General features: G+C 51.7%; 1 protein-coding gene across 1 annotated transcript; it reads right to left on the bottom strand.

Annotated features, from left to right (window-relative positions):
• Positions 1–5,407: 5,407 nt before the first annotated feature.
• On the bottom strand, positions 5,408–17,930 carry NT5M (5',3'-nucleotidase, mitochondrial). The gene is made up of 5 exons (XM_043904072.1): positions 17,673–17,930; positions 14,887–14,987; positions 10,210–10,270; positions 8,919–9,033; positions 5,408–6,017 (listed from the first exon to the last, which is right to left on the bottom strand). Exons 1-5 carry the CDS (start codon positions 17,928–17,930, stop codon positions 5,875–5,877), a joined length of 678 nt encoding a protein of 225 aa, XP_043760007.1. The 3' UTR covers positions 5,408–5,874.
• Between the last annotated feature and the right edge of the window lie 3,170 nt (positions 17,931–21,100).

Raw genomic sequence — 21,100 nt, forward strand, 5'->3', positions numbered from 1 at the left:
GAAAACAATGCAATGTCTCTTTGGACTGCTTGTGTACATATATTCCCAGTCACGCCTCTCTGACCTGTCAGTTTCTGTGGGAAAAGTACTAAAACCTATCCCTAACTGCAACTGACCATTTCTCTTTATAGTTCTGTGAGTTTTTATTTTAAACATATTGAAACTATGCTGTTAGGGGAACAACATTCCATAACCTTTATTTTGCTGGCAGATTGCTTCTTGCAGCCTTGAATGAATGGATCTAATTTCGTCCCTTTTAAAGTACTCTTCCTTTGTTTTCTGTTTTGTCTGATTCTGATGTGCACTCATCTATTTCCTTTGGTTAGGACTTTTTTAAGAAGGTATTTTCCCTTCTGCTATGAAACTGTCATGGGTCATTGTCATTTATACATGTTTCTTGAAGACGGGATTTTGTTTTTTATCTCTGGAGATTTTTTTTCCTGAATAGGCATATTTAACCCACTGGTAAAGAATCCACCTGCATGCAGGAGACATAATGAAACGTGGGTTTGATCCCTGAGTCCGGAAGATCCCGTGGAGAAGCAAATGGCAACCCACTCCAGTATTCTTGCCTGGAAAATTCCATGGACAGAGGAGCCTGGCAGGCTCCAGTCCATGGGGTTGCAAAGAGTCAGACACAACTGAGCATACACAACACACATACATGTTAACTGCAATGGCTGAAATATTTGATCTTATTCCTGGTGTCACTTTTGTTTTCTATTTCCTGTGCTTTTGTCTTTCATGCATTCTAGTATTGTTGGATTTATTTCATTTTTCCCATTTCAGTGTTTCCTTCTAATAGTTTACAAGTTATACACTCTATTTTATGCAGATATCCCTTAACACTTTCACTCACATACTTAACCTTACTGTACCAGTACTGTACTCATTCTGAACCTGTACCTCGACAAGAGCTTTGGCATGCTTTCCTCTGTCCCATAAACTACCTTCTTTTTTCATAACATCTATAATTTTAGTCCCAAATTGTTACTAATCCTTAAGCAGCCAACACGCTTTTAGACTTAGCAAATTTTTATCATTCTTGACTCATCATTGTTTCTTATATTCCATTTCCTGGATTAGTTTTTCTTCTTGCCAGAGAACAATTAGTAGTATTCTTTCAAAAAGGAATTGTTTCTGATGCCAAATGATCTGAGACCTCCCATGTCATTAGGAAGTGTTTTTATTCTTACATTCAGCTGGGTATAGAACTCTGAGTGTGCAATTATTTTCCCTCAGGATTTGGAGATAATTACTACCTTTTTTTTTTGTTTGTTTCTAGTATTTGTTACATTCTCTTACAAGTTGTCTGGTTTCTGTTTGGAAATATTTAGGCTCTAATAAAACATCAACCCCTGTCCAGTGGTAGATTCATCCTGCCTGGCCCTTGTGGCCTCTTTCAATCTGAGTTCCAGGACATTCTCAGCTTTGGGAAGTTCCCTCCTGCATCTTTGTCTCCTTTTGGACCAAAAAATGAACTCTGTCCTTTGCATCTACACCTTCGTTCCTCGTCCTTTCATGCTGCGAGCCCTTGGCTTAATCATCCAACGCATCTACTTGCTCTTCAACTGTGTCCACTAACCCATCCAGCCCATTTATCAAGTTTCTCCAATGACCAGATTTAATTTTCCAAACACTCTAGTTGGCCTTTTTGAGGGCGCAGTGTAAGACTAAGGCTCTCTGCCTAAGGCTATTGAGTATTCCTGCTCCAAGTTCTAGTTTTCATCATACCCGTTCCTTGGGTATCGTTCCCTTGTTCAGGTGTCCGACAACTGTTGGTACCTGAGGTTCACCCCAGCCACACAGCCCACCCACATGTGCAAGAGCAGAGTCACCCCTAAACAATGCCCGATGTGCTGGGCTGGGGGCTCCCCACCCCCCTGAGGTCCTGCCCATCCCTTTAGCCTGGCTCTCACACTCAGCCCCCCAAACACAGATGCCTGTCTTCTCTGCTTGGCCCAGGTGTGTGGGGGGGTTGGGGGTGAGGAGGAAGAGGGCTCAGCTTACCTGGTGGCTCCCACTGAGGTGTCCTGTGAGGAGCCGGGCCCCTCGAGCCCCAGACCCCGCCCCCCAGGCTCCCTCCTTCCCTCAGGCCCCACTGGTGCCCACATTTAAGGTGTTCCCCCACAGTCTCAGGTTCACCTCCTGGAGGGGAAAGTTGTCCCACATGGCTGGGGCCTGGGACCATGGCAGGCGGTGGGGTTTCAGTGCGAGTCATCCACACTTAGGGCTCCTTTCTCCCATCCCGGCCTCAAGCAGCAGCTGTGGGTGGTGGGAAGGGCACAGCCTCTGGCATTTGGACCGAACTCAGGCTCCACATTCTCACCTTCAGATTTCACAAAATTAAAATGAACTTATCTTACTCAACCTTGTGGTTAAGATGGAAAACTTGGTTTGTGCCCAACCCTCCCCCTGCTCCCAACTCTTTCCACTCGCTTAGCAGGTACTCCCACCCCCCAGCATCTGAATCCAGGCAGTTAGTGCCGAGGAGGTCCGAGGAGGACAGAGCCATGGCCCGGCAGCCCCTGTTTCAGTCTGAGGTCAGGGGCTCCGATGCCACCAGGGTCCAGGACTCCTGGGTCGTGGGGGCAGGGAAGAACCCTCAGCTCCAATCAGAGCAGTCATGCCCCCGACTTGGTCCCTGGGCCAGACCCCTGGGTGCCTCACGCCGGAAGGAATATGTCCACCTGTAAACGCATCTGAGGGCTCCTGCTTGCACCTCTGGTTCATATGGAGCCTGTGAAGGAGGGGAGCCAGGAGGCGAGGCTGCTACCACAGAGGCCTCCAGGAGAACAGGGAGGGACACTTGAGGTCTCCCAGCTGGACCCACCTGGACCGCAGTCTACCTCCTGGTCTATCCCTGGGACTCAAACCGCTCCAAGCCCTCTGCTTTCAGGTACTGTCCACTCAGCCGTCAGCAGCCAGAGTCCCCTCTGTGCATAGCCTAGGCCCTGCCCACAGGAGTTTTCAGAACCAGGACGATGGGTCCAGGCAGGTCTGATCTGAGTGCCTGGCTCCCTCCGGCCTGAGGTGAGAGCAGCCAGTGCTGGTTCTCTGGCGCCATCCGGTGTCCATATGTGTGAACTGCAGCTCCCGCACCGGAGGACACCACCTGCGAACTGAACTTCCAGGAGGGTCGGGTAGGGAGGCAGCCTCACAAGCAGCGATCCTTTGGACCCACATCTCTCACGATAAGAACCTTCATCACTTCCAGCCTCTTTAGGCCCCAACCTGTGGGTCCAACCCAGCACTGCACAACCAATGATTTTTTTTATTTCACCAAAATTGCCAACAAGGCCAAGGTGTTGGCTGGGGAGGTTATTGGTTCCCGTTTCTACGAATTTCTATCCTTAAGCATTTCTATCATCCGTCCCAGCATGGCCCAGTCCTTTGAGGCAAGCAGGTATGTAAGCCTGTAGGCCTGCCCCCTCCCCTCTGAGGCCCGGCCCCCAGAACAGGGCAGCTCTGAACAAAAGCCTGCAAATGCGGCTGCTGGGGCCCCTCGTTCCCTTGGGCACAGCGCTGGGGAGACAGCGACCTGACTCCCCACAAGGTCAAGGGGCAGCTGTGTGCAGAAAACCTTCTAGATGGAAAATGGACATGAGACACAGGAGTGACACACCCCAGGAACTGGGGGGCGCAGGGCATCTGGGGTGTGAGGGGCGTCTGGGGGTGCAGGGAGTCTGGGGGCGTGGAGCGTCTGGGGGTGCAGGGCATTGGGGGGGGGTGTCAGGCACAGGCCAAGGTGCCCGGGACCTGCACACACGCCTGATGCAGAAGCAGGGTGATGTCTCAGCCACTCGGGGGTCATGAGCATGATGGGTGTTTGAGGCTTGTGGCTGAGATAGGTTTTCTGCTGGCCAGGCAGGCTGGACACAGCCCTCAGCTCAATGGACACCCAGGGTCCAAGCTTGTCCACGGTGGCCAGGGGGATGAGTGGGGGCCGCTGCTCCAGGAGCCCAGAAGTGAGCTTAGGAGTCCTTCCTTCTCTTCCTTCCCTGAGATTGCCGGTGCCCCCAGTAATCACTGGCTCCCCATCACCACGTGCACACGCACAAGCGCACACACACCTGCGTCCATTTCAACAGGCTGTGCTGCCACCAGGTGGCCAAGTCAGGACCAGTGCCCCAGGTTCCTGTCAGAGCCTTCCAAGTCCACTGTTCTGGATGCCAGGGCTCTGGCCACAAGGGCTCCAGCCACTGGGGCTCTGGTCACCGAACCTCCCCCCACCTTGTGTCACTAAGCAAGTCCATTTCCTCCACCAAGCAGCAACGTTGTGGAATAAATGTCCCTGTTTTCTGCAACCCTTTCTTATGGGGCCTGACCAACCCTGGAAGAGGCTCAGAGACATGTGGTTTGGCCCAGGTCCCAGGGAGTTGGTGGCAAACCAGGCCCTACCCTCCTGGCTCCCACTTCCCGCCCCCTCCCATGGCCTCTCCCCTGTGGCCTCTGGGGGGCTGAGCTTGCCTCAGCCCTGCTCGCTGGGTGGCCTGGGCTCACCTGGAACCTCTCTTGAGCCCTGGACTCCTGGGATGGTTGTGGGCAAGACCAAAGGTATAAACACACTAAAACTCAGCCATGCGGGTTCATGTTCATTTCTATCTGTTGTTGTTCAGTCACTCAGTCATGTCAGACTCCTGGTGACCTCATGGACTGCAGCACGCCAGGCTTCCCTGTCCCTCTCTATCTCCCAGAGTTTGCCCAAATTCATGTCCATTGAGTTGGTGATGCCATCCAACCATCTCATCCTCTGCTGACCTCTGGTGTGCCTCCTGCGCCCCCCAACCCCATGTAAAGTGCTTGCAAGCCACGGGAGGGGTTATGAGGCTACATAAAGTACTCATCAGTGTGCAGGATGCGGTGACACTGGGATGGGTCCCAACTGGGGAAACTGACCCAGAAAGTGGAGAAACACCCTGAGTCTTTCTGCCCAAACCTGGAGCTTCTGCTCCTCCCAGGGGCTCTACATCTTGAGCCCAGAATATCTACAATGTTTTCAAGGGGTCAGTCTCCACTCTCCATGGAGCTGAGGCATTCTGAGATCACATGATGGAGCCCCAATACCCTCCTGGTAGGGACCCACCTGCCGCTTTTCTATCCTTCCTCCTGGCTGACCTAGGCCGGGAGCCTGAGGGGCAAGCAGGGGCTTCCTGGAGGGCAGCTGTGGGGAAGACAGCAGAAGTAGATGAGAAAGCGCAGGCAGGGGGCTTCTTCATAATGGGCTGCTTCCCACTTGGGGACATCATGGCCGCCAGTATGACCACCTCCACCACGTCAGGGCCTGTCATCCCTGACCCCATGCAGCCCATGGCAAGGCAAACCTGCCAAGCTGTGCCTCCCACCCGCCTCTCACCTCTCAGCTCCCAGCTGGACACCCAGGGACCAGACGCAGAGGACCTTGGGGTGGGGACTAAGAACAGCATTTATTGTTCATGCCTCCAGCGAACCCCCAAGCTTGCGAACCCCCAGGTTGGAGTGGGGGCTGAGCCCTCCAGCCAGTCAGAGGCCGGGCCGTGAGACCCCCTGCATGAGGCCAGCATGACCTGGAACTCGCACCATGTTGCTGGATCCAGGCAGGTCCCTGGGGGAGACCCCACTGGGTGTCGGGCAGGCGGCAGGGGCTGAGGTTCAGAGGGGCCGCTCGACCATCTGCTCCTGCATCGTCCTCAGACCAGGTAGCTGCCGGCAGGGAGGGGGCTTCCCTGAGGGAGGGGAGGACTGCCCCACCGAACAATGCCCCAGCTCCTCCCAGACCAGAGGCCTGAGGTTGGCCTGGGCGCCCAGTGTCCTGTGCAGGCCCCTGGGCCCGCCCTGCACTGAGGTCCGTGGAGGGCCCGGCCAGGCAAGTACAGGACCAGGGCTCAGCCCAGCTCAGTGGGGCCGCTTGCTGTCCAGAATCGCCCTCCAGTCATCTGCCCATGAGTGCAGCCTGCGGCTGGGGGGCTGCAGCTGTGTGTGGCGGTTGTGACAGGCTGTGAACAGGACGTGCTCCCAGCTGGGGTTCGGCTCGGCCCCTGGGGGAGAGAGCAGCACCTCAGGCCCGTGGCAGGAGCCCCAGGGGGGGTCACACCAGCCCACTGGACAAGGACCCCCTTGCAGCCCTGGACCCCATTGCAGGTGCTCATTGGAGGGTGACCCTCGAGATGCCTGCCTGACCTGCCCCCATGCCCAGGCCAGCTCTGTCACCAGCTGTTGACCATGGGCCTCATAAGTCCCTCAAGCTTCAAGTCCCTCATGTGGATTCCACTTTCTGGACGCTGATGGGGGTAGAGATGAGGATGTTTCCCCAGCCAGTTCCAAAAGTCATCAGGGAAGGAATGTTTCAAATTTTCCCACTGAGGTGTCCAAGAGAATAGGATTTAACCCTGAAACTGTTGACGACCACCAGCAGAGGAGCATCTGCCAGAGCATGCAGGCAGAACCAGGAGATAAAGAAACCGAATCTGATGGATGTTGTCTGAGCTCCTAGATTCAGCCACGCCTGAAGCCCTTCCAAGAAGAAGAAATGTAAAAAAGCAAAATGGTTGTCTGAGGAGGCCTTACAAATAGCTGAGAAAAGAAGAGAAGCAAAAGGTAAAGGAGAAAAGGAAAGATATATCCATCTGAATGCAGAGTTTCAAAGAATAGCAGGAAGAGATAAGAAAATCTTCCTAAGTGATCAATGCCAAGAAATAGAAGAAAACAATAGAATGGGAAAGACTAGAGATCTCTTCAAGAAAATGTGAGATACCAAGGGAACATTTCATGCAAAGATGGGCACAATAAAGGACAGAAGCAGAAGATACTAAGAAGAGGTGGCAAGAATACACAGAAGAACTATACAAAAAAGATCTTAATGACCCAGATAACCACGATGGTGTGATCACTCACCTAGAGCCAGACATCATGGAGTGTGAAGTCAAGTGGGCCTTAGGAAGCATCACTATGATCAAAGCTAGTGGAAGTGATGAAATTCCAGCTGAGCCATTTCAAATCCTAAAAGATGATGCTGTGCAAGTGCTTCACTCAATATGGCAGCAAATTTGGAAAACTCAGCAATGGCCACAGGACTGGAAAAAGTCAGTTTTCATTCCAATCCCAAAGAATGTTCAAACTACCACACAATTGCACTCATCTCACATGTTAGCAAAGCAATGCTCAAAATTCTCCAAGCCAGGCTTCAACAGTACATGAACTATGAACTTCCAGATGTTCAAGCTGGATTTAGAAAGGGCAGAGGAACCAGAGATCAAATTGCCAACATCCCTTTGATAACAGGAAAAGCAAGAAAATTTCAGAAAAACATCTACTTCTGCTTCATTGACTACACTAAAGCATTTGACTGTGTGGATCACAACAAACTGTGGAAAATTCTTAAAGAGATGAGAATACCAGATTATCTTACCTGCCTCCTGAGAAATCCGTATGCAGGTCAAGAAGCAACAGTTAGAACTGGACATGGAACAATGGACTGGTTCCAAATTGAGAAAGGAGTATGTCAACGCTGTATACTGTCACCCTGCTTATTTAACTTCTATGCTGGGTACATCATGTGAAATGCCAGACTGGATGAAGCACAAGCTGGAATCAAGATTTCTGGGAGAAATAGCAATAACCTCAAATATGCAGATGACAGCACCCTTACGGCAGAAATCAAAGAGGAACCAAAGAGTCTCCTGAAAAAAGTGAAAGAGGAGAGTGAAAAAGCTGGCTTAAAACTCAACATTCAGAAAACAAAGATCATGGCATCCAGTCCCATCACTTAATGGCAAATGGATGGGGAAACAATGGAAACAGTGACAGACTATTTTCTTGGGTTCCAAAATCACTGCAGATGGTGGCTGCAGCCATGAAATTAAAAGATGCTTGCTCCCTGAAGAAAAGCTATGACAAACCTAGACACATATTAAAAAGCAAGAGACACTGCTTTACCAACAAAGGTCAGTCTAGTCAAAGCTATGGTTTTTCCAGGAGTCATGTATGGATATGAGAATTGGATCATAAAGAAAGTTGAGCACCAAAGAATTGATGCTTTTGAACTGTGGTGTTGGAGAAGACTCTTGAGAGTCCCTTAGACTGCAAAAAGATCAACCAGTCCATCCTAAAGGAAATCCATCCCGAATGTTTATTGGAAGGACTGATGCTGAAGCTGAAGCTCCAATACATTGGTCACCTGATGTGAAGAACTGACTCACTGGAAAAGACCCTGATGCTGGGAAAGATTGAGCGCAGGAGGAAAAGGGGATGATAGAGGATGAAGTTGTTGGATGGCATCACCAACTTGATGGACATGAGTTTGAGCAAGATCTGGGAGTTGGTGATGGACAGGGAAGCCTGGCGTGCTGCAGTCCATGGGGTTGCAAAGAGTTGGACACTACTGAGTGACTGGATTGAACTGAACTGAACTGAAGCCCTCCCACCCCAGCTTTTCAGTTTGATGAACCAATCATTTCCCCTCGCCATGATAAGCAAATTCAAGGTTTGTTTATTTTGGGGGGAGGGGGACACCCATAAGCAAAAGGGAAAAATACAGCTCCCAAACCACCTTCAACTACAGAAATTAGGTTTTGCTTTCCTGGTTTACATATTAGATTCAGTCCAAATTACTTTTGAGGAAAAAAGAAAGGATTCTGTTGCTAAAAAGAAATGTTTGGAAGCCAGAGTCTGGCCCTCATTTGACAGGAAGGCAAGGCTTCAAGGTGTACAGTGACTGGATCAAGGCTGCCCAGTGCATTAGCCCTGGGCTGGACTGCTCTCCCTGACTCCCTGGGGGTGCATGTGGGGAAGAAGCTTGTCTCCCTGAGAGGGAGGAGGCTCAGCTTGAGGTTCAATGCTGGACAAGATACCTCACACAGATCTGGTGACTATGGGGCTGGGGGATGGACACTTGGGTTGGAGCCCCCCTGCCTGCCCTTCCCCCACTTCAGGCCACTTGCCTGTGATGTCCACCCGGTCATCTATGAGGAGGTCAGCGGAGACCACGGTCTTGTCTCTGGTCAGCACGATCTGCTCCAGGAAGTCAGGGCCGAAGTGCTTCTCCACCCAGGCATACTGGAACGAGAGCGGGCCAAGGGGAGGCAGTGCTGTGAAGCCAGGGCACCTCCAGGGAGACTACCCATGTGCAGGGGACCACAGGGCCGTCCCAGTCCACAGCTGTGAAGTGGCAGTACCGCGGCTCTGACCAGATACCCCAGCCCAGTTCAGGTCCCCCATGCACCCTGCAAGGCTCCAGCTCAAGGAAACAGGATGCAACCCTTAGGTGCATCGTCCCTTCCAGAAGCCCTGACCTCCTGCCTTCCAGCCGTACCCGAGCTTTGGTCTGGAGGCCACATGAGAACTGGACCCACAGTGGGAATGGGTGTGCGGTGCCAGAGCCAGGGGTACGGGCGTGTCTGGGGGCTCCCCAGATACCCTGCTCCTAGTGATCTTCCCCAGCAGATGGGGGACCCCACACAAAAGATCATGCAGCCTACTTCTCTTAAAGCCCCCCATGGTCACAAAGTAACACGAACATCCCAGAATAACTGGGTGCCATCAAGTCCACAAAATGGCTTTGCAAGGCTATCTCCTTGCCAAACCGGGTCTATGAGAACAAGCTGACATCTGGACCGTGCACTCGGCCAGGACTCGGACACCCCAGGCCTGGCTTTGCTTCCCTTCAGAGGCCTTGGGGTGCCTGTTGCTTGAAGCCCCGACCACTGGTTCTGTAAAGGCCCTGCCTTTCAGCCTCTCCCTCCCCCTCCCGCTTCTGCCCCTGCCCCACCCCCAGGTCTCTTGGCCTTTGCTCAGCTGTTCCACCACTCACAACTGGTCCTCCCAGTTCCTCCTTTCCCCAGGGAGCCAGCCTGGGCTTCTGGGCTTCCTCCCTGCTGGACCACAGAGCCTGGGACACCTGTCTCTCTTCCTGCCGCACTGTCCTCAGCTCCCGAGAGCAGAGAGAGGCATTTTTAAGCCCCAGATGCCCAGTGTTGTAGCAGGGTAACTGTTTCCTGAATGACAAATGTACTTACTTTCTTATTGCTAAAGTAATGGCTAATCAAAGAGATTTTTAAAAATCAAGGAAAGTCAGAGAAACATCTATACTTGACAGAATTTCCTTCCTTCTTTTTTTTTTAACATTTGGGAGGAGGCCCCGGCCCAGACCCACGGGCGGGCTGGAGGGGAGGGTCCCAGCCCTTCCCCAGGATGCAGGCAAGGTGAGCAGAGGCCCCGCGGCAGGTGTCTCACCTTCTCGAAGGGACAGTACTTGTACATCTTGATGGGGCTTGTGCAAATGAAGACGTCAGTGCTGGGGAGAGAGCAAGCAGGTGAGGCTGTGTGCCCACAGCCCCCCAGCCTGGGCCCACACCTGCCCCTACCCCCCCGCCACAGCCCTGGCCACCACGTGGGACACCAGCCCGGGGCCTGCAAACCACATGGCAGCCCCCATGCAGCCAGCCACGCAAAGGTGAGGAGCCACCACCCCAGACATGGCAGGAACTACTGGGGAAGGTGAGCAGCATCCAGCCAGGGAGGCTTTACAGGACAGAACCAGTTATCAGGGACATTGGGCCCCGCTCAGCACAGAGCCAAGAATCCTGCAAGCCAGAGTCTGGGTCAAGGCTGATCTTCCTGGGCCCTCAGGGACCCCTGAGGTCTGTGCTGCGCCAGCGCCTCCTACAACCCCAGACCCAGCACCCACCAACAGTGCCAGTGGGTCCCCTGCCCCTCGGGGTTGCACCCGTGGGACACTGGGTCCCGGCTCCTTCTCTCTGAAAAGCGGTCCCGAGAGGCCTCAGTCAGACTGCAGCCCTGGGTCTCTCCTGCTGTGTCCCTGTGGAGTTGCCTGTTCCGGACATTTCGTTACAGGAACCCCACAGCACGTGGTCTGGTCCTTTGGGGTCATGTTTTCAAGAGCACTGGAACTTCAGGCCTCTTTCATGCCTGGTGACGTTGTGGTGATGCACATGCTACCAGGATGGAGGGCGCGGCTACTTCCCTCGAGCATCGAGCTGCTGGGGACGCCCGTGTTCAGGGCCTGGTGGATCTGCACCTCCATTTCTCTTGGTGCGACTGCTGGGTTACAGCCGGCTCCATGCCCCGGGGACACGGCTGCTGAGGCAGCAGCTGCATGTTTCGATCCCACCATAGGCAACAAGGACTCCAAGCTCCCTCCATCCTTGGCTACACTTGTCTTTCTTGTCATAGTCGTTCCGTGGGCTTCCCGCTGTGGTTGTGACTCATTTCCCTAAGGACTAATAACGCTGAGGCAAACTTCACATGCCTAGTTGCCATCTGGAGGTCTTCTTTGGAGAAATGCCAAACTCAGCGCCTGAGCCCGTGCTTTTAAAACCTAAGTGAGATGACACCCTTCTCTCTTCAACCATGTGCCCCACATCCTTCCTGCTCCACACTTGCTGAAACTTTGGTTTCCTTTGTTACCAAATCAGCAAAGCCCTTCCCCTCCCGGGGCCTGTACCCCTGCCCACTCTGCACTTCACTATTCACTTCGACCCTGCAGGTCTAGGGTCAGATGTCACCTTCTTGGAGAAGCATCTGCACCTGAACAAGCCCCTCCTGGGCAACCTCCAACACAAAGCATTAGACACAAGGCTATCTATCCACTTGGTTGTGACTCGACCCCTCTCTCCTTGCAAACTTTGGGGACAGACTGATCATCAGAATTGTCTACCCAGCTAAGATCCAGAGTAGAATTAAAGGGCCAATGCATGTCGCAGGCTGGAATTTCTGCAAAATAGAGCAGCTGAGAAAAAGCTCCAGAACCCACATGCCTCCTCTGCTGCCCCCTAAAGAATCCTCAAACACGTCTGCAAACTAACAAGTTCTGGGAACCCACCCCACCTTGGAAAGAAACCTCTCATAGACCTTCTCTATGCTGCTTTGGCCAAAGGACACTCTTCCTCCTGCTCACCTATTAAATTCTATCGAGTAGTAACAGTGGCAGGTAATGCTTATACTGTGCGCATTTTACAGATGAAGAGATCGAGTCGCCAAGAGTTTAGAAACGTGCTATGGGTTTGATTCTGGAGAAGTGGACTCACTCTGGTTCACACTGAGCCTTAACCACATGCAACCCAGCTCCCCAGACCACAGCTGGTGAGTGTAGTCCAGACAAGAACAGAGCTTTTAAAAGCTTTATATGGGATTCCCCTGGGGGTCCAGTGCTTAAGAATCGCCGTGCAATGCAGGGGACACATGTTTAATCGCTGGTTGGGGAACGAAGATCCCACATGCTGCAGAGCAACTAAGTCTGCACACCACAACTAGAGAGTCCACGTACTGTGACCAAAGATCCCGCATGATACAACCAAGACCCCAAACAGCTGGGAAAAAAAAAAAAAGGCTTTGGTGCAAAAGCTTTTTACATGTTCTCTGCCTCTCTGGGTTTTTGCTACAGGTAGAAGAAGTTGTATCACACCACTCCAGTGTAAATCAAGTTCAAATCATAGACTAGAATAGAATATACTGCTCAGAGGGCCTGGATTCAAGACTAAAGATAAATTATCAACCAAACCAGCATACAAGTCAACACAAACAAAGTGTTTTGTGCTTCTCTGATGTCTACTTATCATGTGAGAACCTTGAAAGCTGATGAAGTTCAAAGGCAGTTACATGGCATGTGCATACGTGCTAAGTCGCTTCAGTCATGTCCAGCTCTGTGCGACCCTATGGACTGTAGCCTGCCAGGTTCCTCTGTCCCCGGGATTCTCCAGGGAATAACACTGGAGTGGGATGCTGTGTCCTCCTCCAGGGAATCTTCTCAACCCAGGGGTTGAGCCCACGTCTCTTATGTCTCCTGAACCGGCAGGTGTGTTCTTTACCACCAACACCACCTGGGAAGGCCAGTTACATGGCACAACCAAGGCCAAATCACACCAAATATTTGATTTGTCATTGTGACTACTAAATTTAAGCAAATCTGTGATCAATAAAAGTTATGCAAGCCTAGAAAGAAATCCTAACATTTATGCGCAATTGACTTTTGACAAGGCAGCCAAGACCATTCCAAGGAGGAAAAGAAGGGTCTTTTCAACAAATGACTCTGGGACAACTGGATTTCCCACACGAAAAAGAAGGAAGTAGGACCTCGCACCACATGAAAAAAATTAACTCAAAATGAATCAAACAAACTGAACATAAGAGCTAAACCTATACAACTCTTAGAAGAAAACACAGGAGCAAATCTTTGTGACCTTGGGTTAGGCAGAGGATCCTTAGAGATGGCAATAAAAACACAAACAGCCAAAGAAAATAAGAGATAAATTTAACTACATAAAAATAAAAACTTTGGGTTCCAAAGGACACCAGCAAGAAAGTAAAACAATAATCATAGAATAAGAAACTGTATCTGCAAGTCATATATCTCACAAGGGACTTGTTACCCAGAATATATAAAGAGCTCTTAAGAGTTAACAATAACAAAAACGACAAATAACCCAATTGAAAAAAAGTTAGCAAAAGATCTGAATAAACATTTATCCTAAAAGGATAGACAGCTGATATGCACACCAAAAGAAGCTGCATAGCATTTGTCTTCAGAGAAATGCAGATCAAAACCACTGTGAGACACCACATCACACCCACTAGGATGGCTAAAATAAAAAAGACCACAGTTAAATAAAATAAATATATTTGTTTAAAAAGAGACTTCCCCGGTGGTCCAGTGGGTAAGACTCCACCCTCCCAATGCAGCGGGCCTAAGGTTCAATCCCTGGTCAGGGAACTAGATCCCCACATGCTGCAACTAAGACCTGGTACAGCCAAATAAATAACAAATAAATATTAAAAAAAAAAATAATAAAAGACTACAGCCAGGGTTGGGAGGGGGAGTTGGATCCCTCCAATGTTACTAGTGGGAACGTAAAACGTGCAGCTGAAAACAGTTTGGATTCAGCCCATGACCCGGCAGTTCCACTCCTGGGTACACACCTAAGAGAACAAAAACAAGCGACCACAAAGACCTGTAGGTGAATGTTCACAGCAGTGTTAGTCTCCATATTTAAAAAGAAGAAACACCCCAAGGTCTACCAGCTAATGAACAGATGGACAGAACATGGCGGGGCCACAGGACTGACGGCCACTTGGCAGTGAAATGAGACAAAATGCTGACTCACCCTGGGACACAGATAAACCTGGAAACATGCTGAGGGAAAGAAGTGGCCACAGAAGGCCAGATACCATAAGAAATGTATATGAAACGTCCAGAAGAGGCAAATTCAGGGACAGAAGGCCTACTGTGGTTGCCATGGGCAGTGTGGGGAGGGCGACTGTGGATGGTCCAGGGTTTCTCTGGGGGGGGATGGGGAGCTGATAGGCTGTGAAGCTGACGATGGTGATGCATGAACACCTCTGTGACTCTGCTAAAAACCACTGGGTGTGGGCTGCGTGAATTACATGTCAGTAAGACAACTGTTTTTTAAGCTCTCAGAGGAGGAGCACTGTGTTACTGGATTGCAGTGGACACTGGTTCCAGGTGCAGGGGGGGCTTCAGCTCACAGGGTCAGGCGGATGTCTCCCCCTCCTCCTGCTGCCACCTCCTCCCCATCTCTGCCAGGTCCCCGTCGCACCCCTTCACGCACAGGGCCCTGTGTTATCACAGTCTTCCCGACTGATGCTCTGCTCACCGCCTGCTCCCCGGCTGGACTGTAAGCTCCAGGGTAGCAGGGAATGAGTCTAACAGTTGGTTCTCAGGGATTTGCTGAATAAATGAACCCAGGACACCCAGTGAAGCACATCAAACTAGACTCCACATTCTCCCAAGTTACTAAATGGAAGCATCTTAGCCTGCAGAGAGGCCCTGGAGGACTGAACAAGCCAGCCCACGCAGGGTGCAGGGCGAGCGGGAGGAAGACAGGCAGAGGGCACACGGGAAGGGGCGTGGACCCTGGGCTGGGACAGACTGACCTCTCCAGGTTGGCCATCTGTTTCACGGCTTCCACAGCCCCTGGGAGAGGTTCGAGGTCAAAGAAGAAGTTCTCAGACTCCCAGATGCTGATGGCCTTCTCCTGAGAAGAGGGGAAAAAGCAGGTGATGCCCGGGGTCCTCAGTACCCTGAGCCCCACACCCGAGGACAGCCTTCCCGAAGGCAGGTGGGTGGAGCGGGCATGTGCTCCAGGAGGGGGCCAGCTTCTGCAGGGATCTGGCAGGGGCCAGCTACAGGGTTCAGAAGCTGGCTTTGCTGGCGGCCTCATGGGAGTCAGAGGGCGGGAAGGCTGGCCTTCAGGAACCACGTCCTTGCTTGTCTAAGGGCCAGGGCACCCTGGAGGTCGCGAGGGTGGGCCGGGTCCTGCCTTGATGCTGAAGCCCTCACTCACGTTCAGTAGCTGGAGGAGCTCAGGCCTTTCATGGGGGCATGGGCAGAAGGTGAGCTCTGCGCGACACCAGCAGAGCAGCTCCTTATCTGTGCTATGTGTTGGGATGCCAATAAACACTGTGTTGTTGTTGTTTTTTTTTTTTAAGTATTCTGCTGTTTTAAAGTTTAAAAGTCCCAAATGCAGATCCTCATTTCACATGTGAGAAAACCAAGGCTCAGAATGGGGACAAGACCGACTTAATGTCACACAACAAAATGGTGGCTTCCAACCACCTGGCGAGGAGTGCCCACCGTATGCTGCTGGCCAAATTCAAGTCTGCAGTATGCCACTTCCTTCCAGGGCCAGGCCAAGAGGAAAGTGACAAACCCCAGCCTCTGAGAAGCAAGAAACAGATCCCCCCTCAGGTCAGAAGCCCCCCATCCCAGAACAAGTGCTGCCCCCACAGTGAGCACACGGAGGTCACACAGGTCGGAGGTTAACTCAATGGATTTAAGCAAACCAGTGCTTATTGCTAACATACACTATGTCTGACTCTCACATCCCTCAAGGGGCAAGAACTGCCATCCCCAGGATACAAATGAGGCAGCTGCGCTTCACAGGCTTTTTTCAAAGCCACTTGAAAATTTTTTTCAAGTTCAGAACTTGAACTTGGGTCTTCTGACTCAAAGGGGTGTGATGCCAGTGTGACTGGTGGAAAGCAGGCTCGAGGAGGAGTCAGAAGTGCTGGCCCTGGCGGTGTGACCTGGGGCTAACCACTTCACCTCTGACCAACGCCCCAGCTTCCCTCCCTACCCCCAACCTGCTCTGAAACCCTGGTCAAGGCATTTCCTCTCTCTGGGATCAGTTCAACTGTCCAACAGTGTAAGATTCTAAGTCAGTTACAATGAGCTATGCCTTCCTCTGCCCTGCTTACCCCTCGGCATGTGAAGATCAAAGGAAATACAGACAGACCCATGTTTTGTAAACCATGGATGCCTCCGTGTGTAAGCTGGGTGCCTGACTGGGTGCTTTTCAGGCAGACACTGGACCAGTTGTGCCAGGGGAGACCCAGGGAGGTCCTGCCGTGAGTGGTGCTGGAGATCAGGTCACATGTGCCTCTATCAAAGCCCTGTTGCCTCCAAGGTTCCCAGGAGCTGAAATGCACAGCAAGCTCTCGGAGTAGCCCTTGTTGGTCCCCCTGGAGCTCTGCTCCCAGGCCTTGGAAACCAGCAAATCATCCCCTCAGAGCCAGAGTCTGCACATGGGAGCAAGGGACTGGAAGAGCCACTGGCCTGAGAGCTGGGGGTGGGCTTCCCTTCCACATGGTAAGGTGGTCCTGGGAGGAAAGAGGTACTGTGACTGCATTGCTGAGCGCCCACTGTGAATGAACACAGCCAGGGTAGAGGAGGAGGTCAGAGCCTGCAAAATTACTAGGGCGTTTTCTCCAGTCTACGGTTTTTAACTGGGTATCAGGACTGGGAGGAGTCAGCACCCCAGGCTTGGGGGAAGGTCACCCTCTGAAGCGCCTGGTGTTCGTGAAGAGAAGGGGCACTTGATTTCCTTTGGAACACTGACCCCTCCACAAACCAGAATTCTGTGAAGATGCTGCTCGTGAGTCACAGAACTGGCACTTGTTGGGGGAGGACAGAGGACAGGACTGGATGACCTTGGCATGCAGAAGGACCGTTGGATCCTGGCTGCCCCTTCCACAAGGGAGAAAATCAAGCCTGCCTCATCAAGGAGGGGATGTAGACTAGCTGGGTTACAGAACAGGCTCTCAAATCATATCAGCTCTCCTGGCAGCCACCTCAGAAGGCTCGCTGAGGGACAGCAGAAAACACTGGGCCTCTAGGTTGGTCCAGGGCAAAATCTGGCTCCTGTCACCAAGCAGTTTAAATGTACAAGCCAAGCCATCTGTCTGGGAGTGAGCCTGGTATCTCCTCTCCATACACCATGGACTCAGAGAGTAGAGCACTGTGGGAGGGGGCCTGTCAGAGCCCAGGTGCTCAGGGGGGCTGGCAAGGCCAGAGGATAAGCCAAGGAGTAGATCCAAACCCACCGTGACACTGAGTCCCTGTGTGCTGTGATGTCCAGAAAGGCTCACAACCTCTCTGGGCCTAATTCTACTGGGAGCCACGCTTTGCTGTAAAAGGGCGAAAAGAATGGATGCTAAAGATGCTCATCAAATCCACGAGGAGGAAGAAACAGGAATGTGACTTGAGGCCAAGTACACCCAAAATTAAAGTCAGTTGAAGATGGAGAGTTGGATATATTACGTTTTATGTACTCCTGAATTTTGAGAAGCCCTTGATGACAGCCAACAGCGTGGCCCCCCAGGACTCGGTGCTACGGGAGGCGAGCCCCAGGGGCACGCGCGCCCGGGGCGGGGATGCTCACGCTCAGCCCGGGCTGCAGGCGGCCGTACTGCTCCGACACCCAGAAGCCGCGCCGGTCCTCCAGCGCGATGAAGGGCTGGTCGGGGAAGCGCGCGCGGAACTTCCTGAGGAAGCCGCCCTCGAAATCGGCCAGCACGCCGTCCATGTCCACCAGCACTCGCAGGGCGCGGCCAGCAGGCCCACCCGACGCCCAGCGCCGCCCTGCCGGCCCCGCCGCGCCGCGGGGCCTCCGCGAGCACCAACCGCGCAGCCGGATCATGGCCCCAGGCGGGCGCTCGCCGCGGGCACCGGGGCCATGACCGCGGGAGAAGACACTGCGGGCCTGGGGGCCGGGCGCGGGGCGCGCGGGGTGCGGGGAGCGCACGGAGGCGCGCGGCGCCGGGGGCGCGCGGGGTACGGGCGGGGGGCGCGGGGCGCGGGGGGCAAGAGCGCGCAAGCTCCGGCCCCAGAGCGAGGCTGCGGTTTCGCCGCCCTTAAAGGGACCCGCGCCGACCGAGGCGGGCCCGAGGGGCGTGGCCTGGAGGATAGTCCGGGGCGCTGGGCTGTCCCCGGGGCGTCCGCAGTTCCTGGATCTGCACTGGCACCTTCTCCTGGGATTCTGCGCCTGGGCTCCCTCCTCCAACTGCCACAGCGAGGATGGAGCAGGCCTGTGTCGCAGAGACGTTTACTGAGCCCCTAGAGCGTCTCTCAGTGGAGCATATGGACGAGGTCCTGCCATCTTGGAACTTACATCTTACAAGGGGAGATGGACAGGAGGCAAATAAGCCAAGTACACAGGCAGAAGAATTTAAGGGAGGGAACCAGAACAGGGTGATGCGCCCCCTGCTTTACAGTGACTAGCTGGGGAAAGCTGCCAGAACAGACACAAAGCCTTAATAAAACTGGCGACTTTCAAATGAATCCATAAATGAATATTGTTATGTACCCTGTTGTAAGTGGGTTTTGGGAGGAGACATTTAAAATCTTTTATTGTCACTCTGGTTGAAAAAGAGACAGTTACTATTGTTATAGACAAGCAATGTTCAACAGACACACCAGGATCCTTCTCATTAACATTCTAGCCACACTAGCATTTTCTCTATTCCAGAAACACCAAACTTATCTGGGTCTTAAGACTTTGGCATACATTTATTCCTCGCTCTGAAACTCTCTGCCCAAGATCTCTTTTTTATTTATTGTATTTGTGTGACTGCCTTGGGTCTTAGTTGTGGCACCCCGTAATCTTAGATGCATCTTGTGGGATCTTTTTTTGTGGCATACCAGCTCCGGAGCTTCCGGGCTTAGTAGTTGCCATGCTCAGTTTTAGTTGCTCTGGGCCATGTGGGACCTTAGTTCCCCAACGAGGGATCAAACCAGTGTCCCCTGCATTGCAAGGCAAATTCTTACCTGCTAGCCCATCACGGAAGTCCCCCAGCTCTTTCTCACCCTTCTGAACTTGGAAGCATTTCCTGACCTTCCTCTACCCCATCACCGTGTTTTATTTTCTTCATAACATGTGCTAACTCTCTGAAAGTATGTCATTTGCTGGCTTAGTGTCTTACTCTTCAACCAGAACTTCATGTCAGCAAGAACTTTCTGTTTAGATCACAGATACATGCAGCCCTGTCCCTGCATCTGGCACAGGGTTGAACACAGAGACAAAGTAAGTGTGTTTTCAAAGAATGAAAAACAGAGCTTACCTGGTGGTACAGTGGATGGGAATCTGCCTGCCAATGCAGGCGACACAGGTTCCACCCCTGGTCCAGGAAGATCTCACAGGCCGACGAACAGTTAAGCCCATGCACCGCAACTACTTGTGCCTGTGCTCTAGAGCCCATGCTCCGCAACAAGAGAAGCCCCTGCAATGAGAAGCCTGAGCACCAAGACAAAGAGTAGCCCCACCTCGCTGCACCTGGAGAAAGCCCTCCTGCAGCAACAAAGACCCAGCACAACCAAAAGTAAATAATAAAATCATTTTTTTTAAAAATGAGAAAACAGATGATTGAATGTGGCATCTCCACTCACTTATGTGGCTGTTTGTTGTAAGGTGTGTCTTATGTAATTGCCGGGTTTTATACATGACTAGCCTTTAAAGAAAAAGGGAAAATATATTCAAGGTTATCCCTGTAACCATGTCTCTTTCAGTCATTTTCACTCTTGAGAGGAAGAAAGAAGGGTGGGATGTCTCTTAGCAGTACTGAAATGAGTGTGATTTTATTTTTGGCTCCTCTTTACCGCATCCAGGCCTTCTCAGACTTCAGTGTGCATCAAGGTTACCTATAGGACTTGTTAAACTCAGACGGCAGGGCACCACCCTCAGAGTTTCTGATGTAGTAAATCTAAAGTGGAATCCCAGAAGTTCCCAGGTGGGACTTAGCTGGTAGTCCAGTGGTTAAGAATTACCTTGCAATTCGGGAGACAAGAGATGGAACCCTGGTCAGGGAACTAAGATCCCAAGTGCCACAGAGCAGCTAAGTCCACGCACCAAAACTACTGTACCACAACCAGAGAGTCTGTGCATGCATGCCTGCTCAGCCGCTTTAGTTGTGTCTGTGCCTGTGTGACCCTATGGACTGTAGCCCACCAGGCTCCTCTGTCCATGGGATTCTCCAGGCAAGAATACTGGAGTGGGTTGCTGTGCTCTCCTCCAACAGATCTTCCCGACCTAGGGATTGAACCTGTGTCTTTTAGGTCTCCTGCACTGGCAAGCAGGTTCTTTATCACTAGCACCATCTGGGAAGCCCCAGAGAGTCTATGGACCACAAGGAAAGATCCCACATGACACAAGGAAGACCTGACACAGCCAAATAAATCAATCTTAAAAAAGTTCCCAGGTGCTGCTGCTGCTCTTGGCTGGGGATCACACTTTGAGAAGGGATCCCACTAAATAGGCAAAAAAAACACTGAAGTATGACTAGTCCAATTCAGTTCAGTCGCTCAATCATGTGCGACTTTGTGACCCCATGGACTGCAGCACGCAGTAGCTGTGGCTATTTTGAGTTATAGTAGTGCTTAACTTCTCTCGAAACTGCTGGCTTTTATTAAAATCCATGTATATCCATGGAAATGTATCCTATAATTCAAAATATTTGTCCTCTGTTTGAGGACCAAATGTGGCCATAGAGCATACAGGGACATCTCCATCCTAGAGTATAAGCATTAAAGTCACTCATCCATACATGTCATCATCTATACATTCATATATACAAATACATCCATTTACTTCTATCGCTATATCAACATACAATTATTACTATTATATTTCATGTCAACTGACTACTGGAATAGTTTCTTAAATGACTCTCTGAGGTTATCCACGTGAAGCCACTCTTTTCCAAGTGCAAGTCTGATCATGCCACTCGCTTGCATGAAACCCTCCATGGCTCCCCAATCTTCTCAGGGAAAAATCCTGTAGCTTTAACATGGCTTACTTGACATGGCCCCTGTTTA

This window comes from Cervus elaphus, chromosome 5, assembly GCF_910594005.1.
Source record: "Cervus elaphus chromosome 5, mCerEla1.1, whole genome shotgun sequence".
NCBI lineage: Eukaryota > Metazoa > Chordata > Mammalia > Artiodactyla > Cervidae > Cervus > Cervus elaphus.

What these genes read in the sequence shown, in the direction of transcription:
- NT5M (XM_043904072.1), bottom strand. Translation starts at nt 17,930, where the DNA reads ATGATCCGGCTGCGCGGTTGGTGCTCGCGGAGGCCCCGCGGCGCGGCG. An exon ending in GCCTGCAGCCCGGGCTGAGC is followed by an intron (nt 14,988 to 17,672) that starts GTGAGCATCCCC and finishes CCCTCTTCTCAG; the next exon opens with GAGAAGGCCATCAGCATCTG. An exon ending in TGACCGGGTGGACATCACAG is followed by an intron (nt 6,018 to 8,918) that starts GCAAGTGGCCTG and finishes TCTCTCCCCCAG; the next exon opens with GGGCCGAGCCGAACCCCAGC.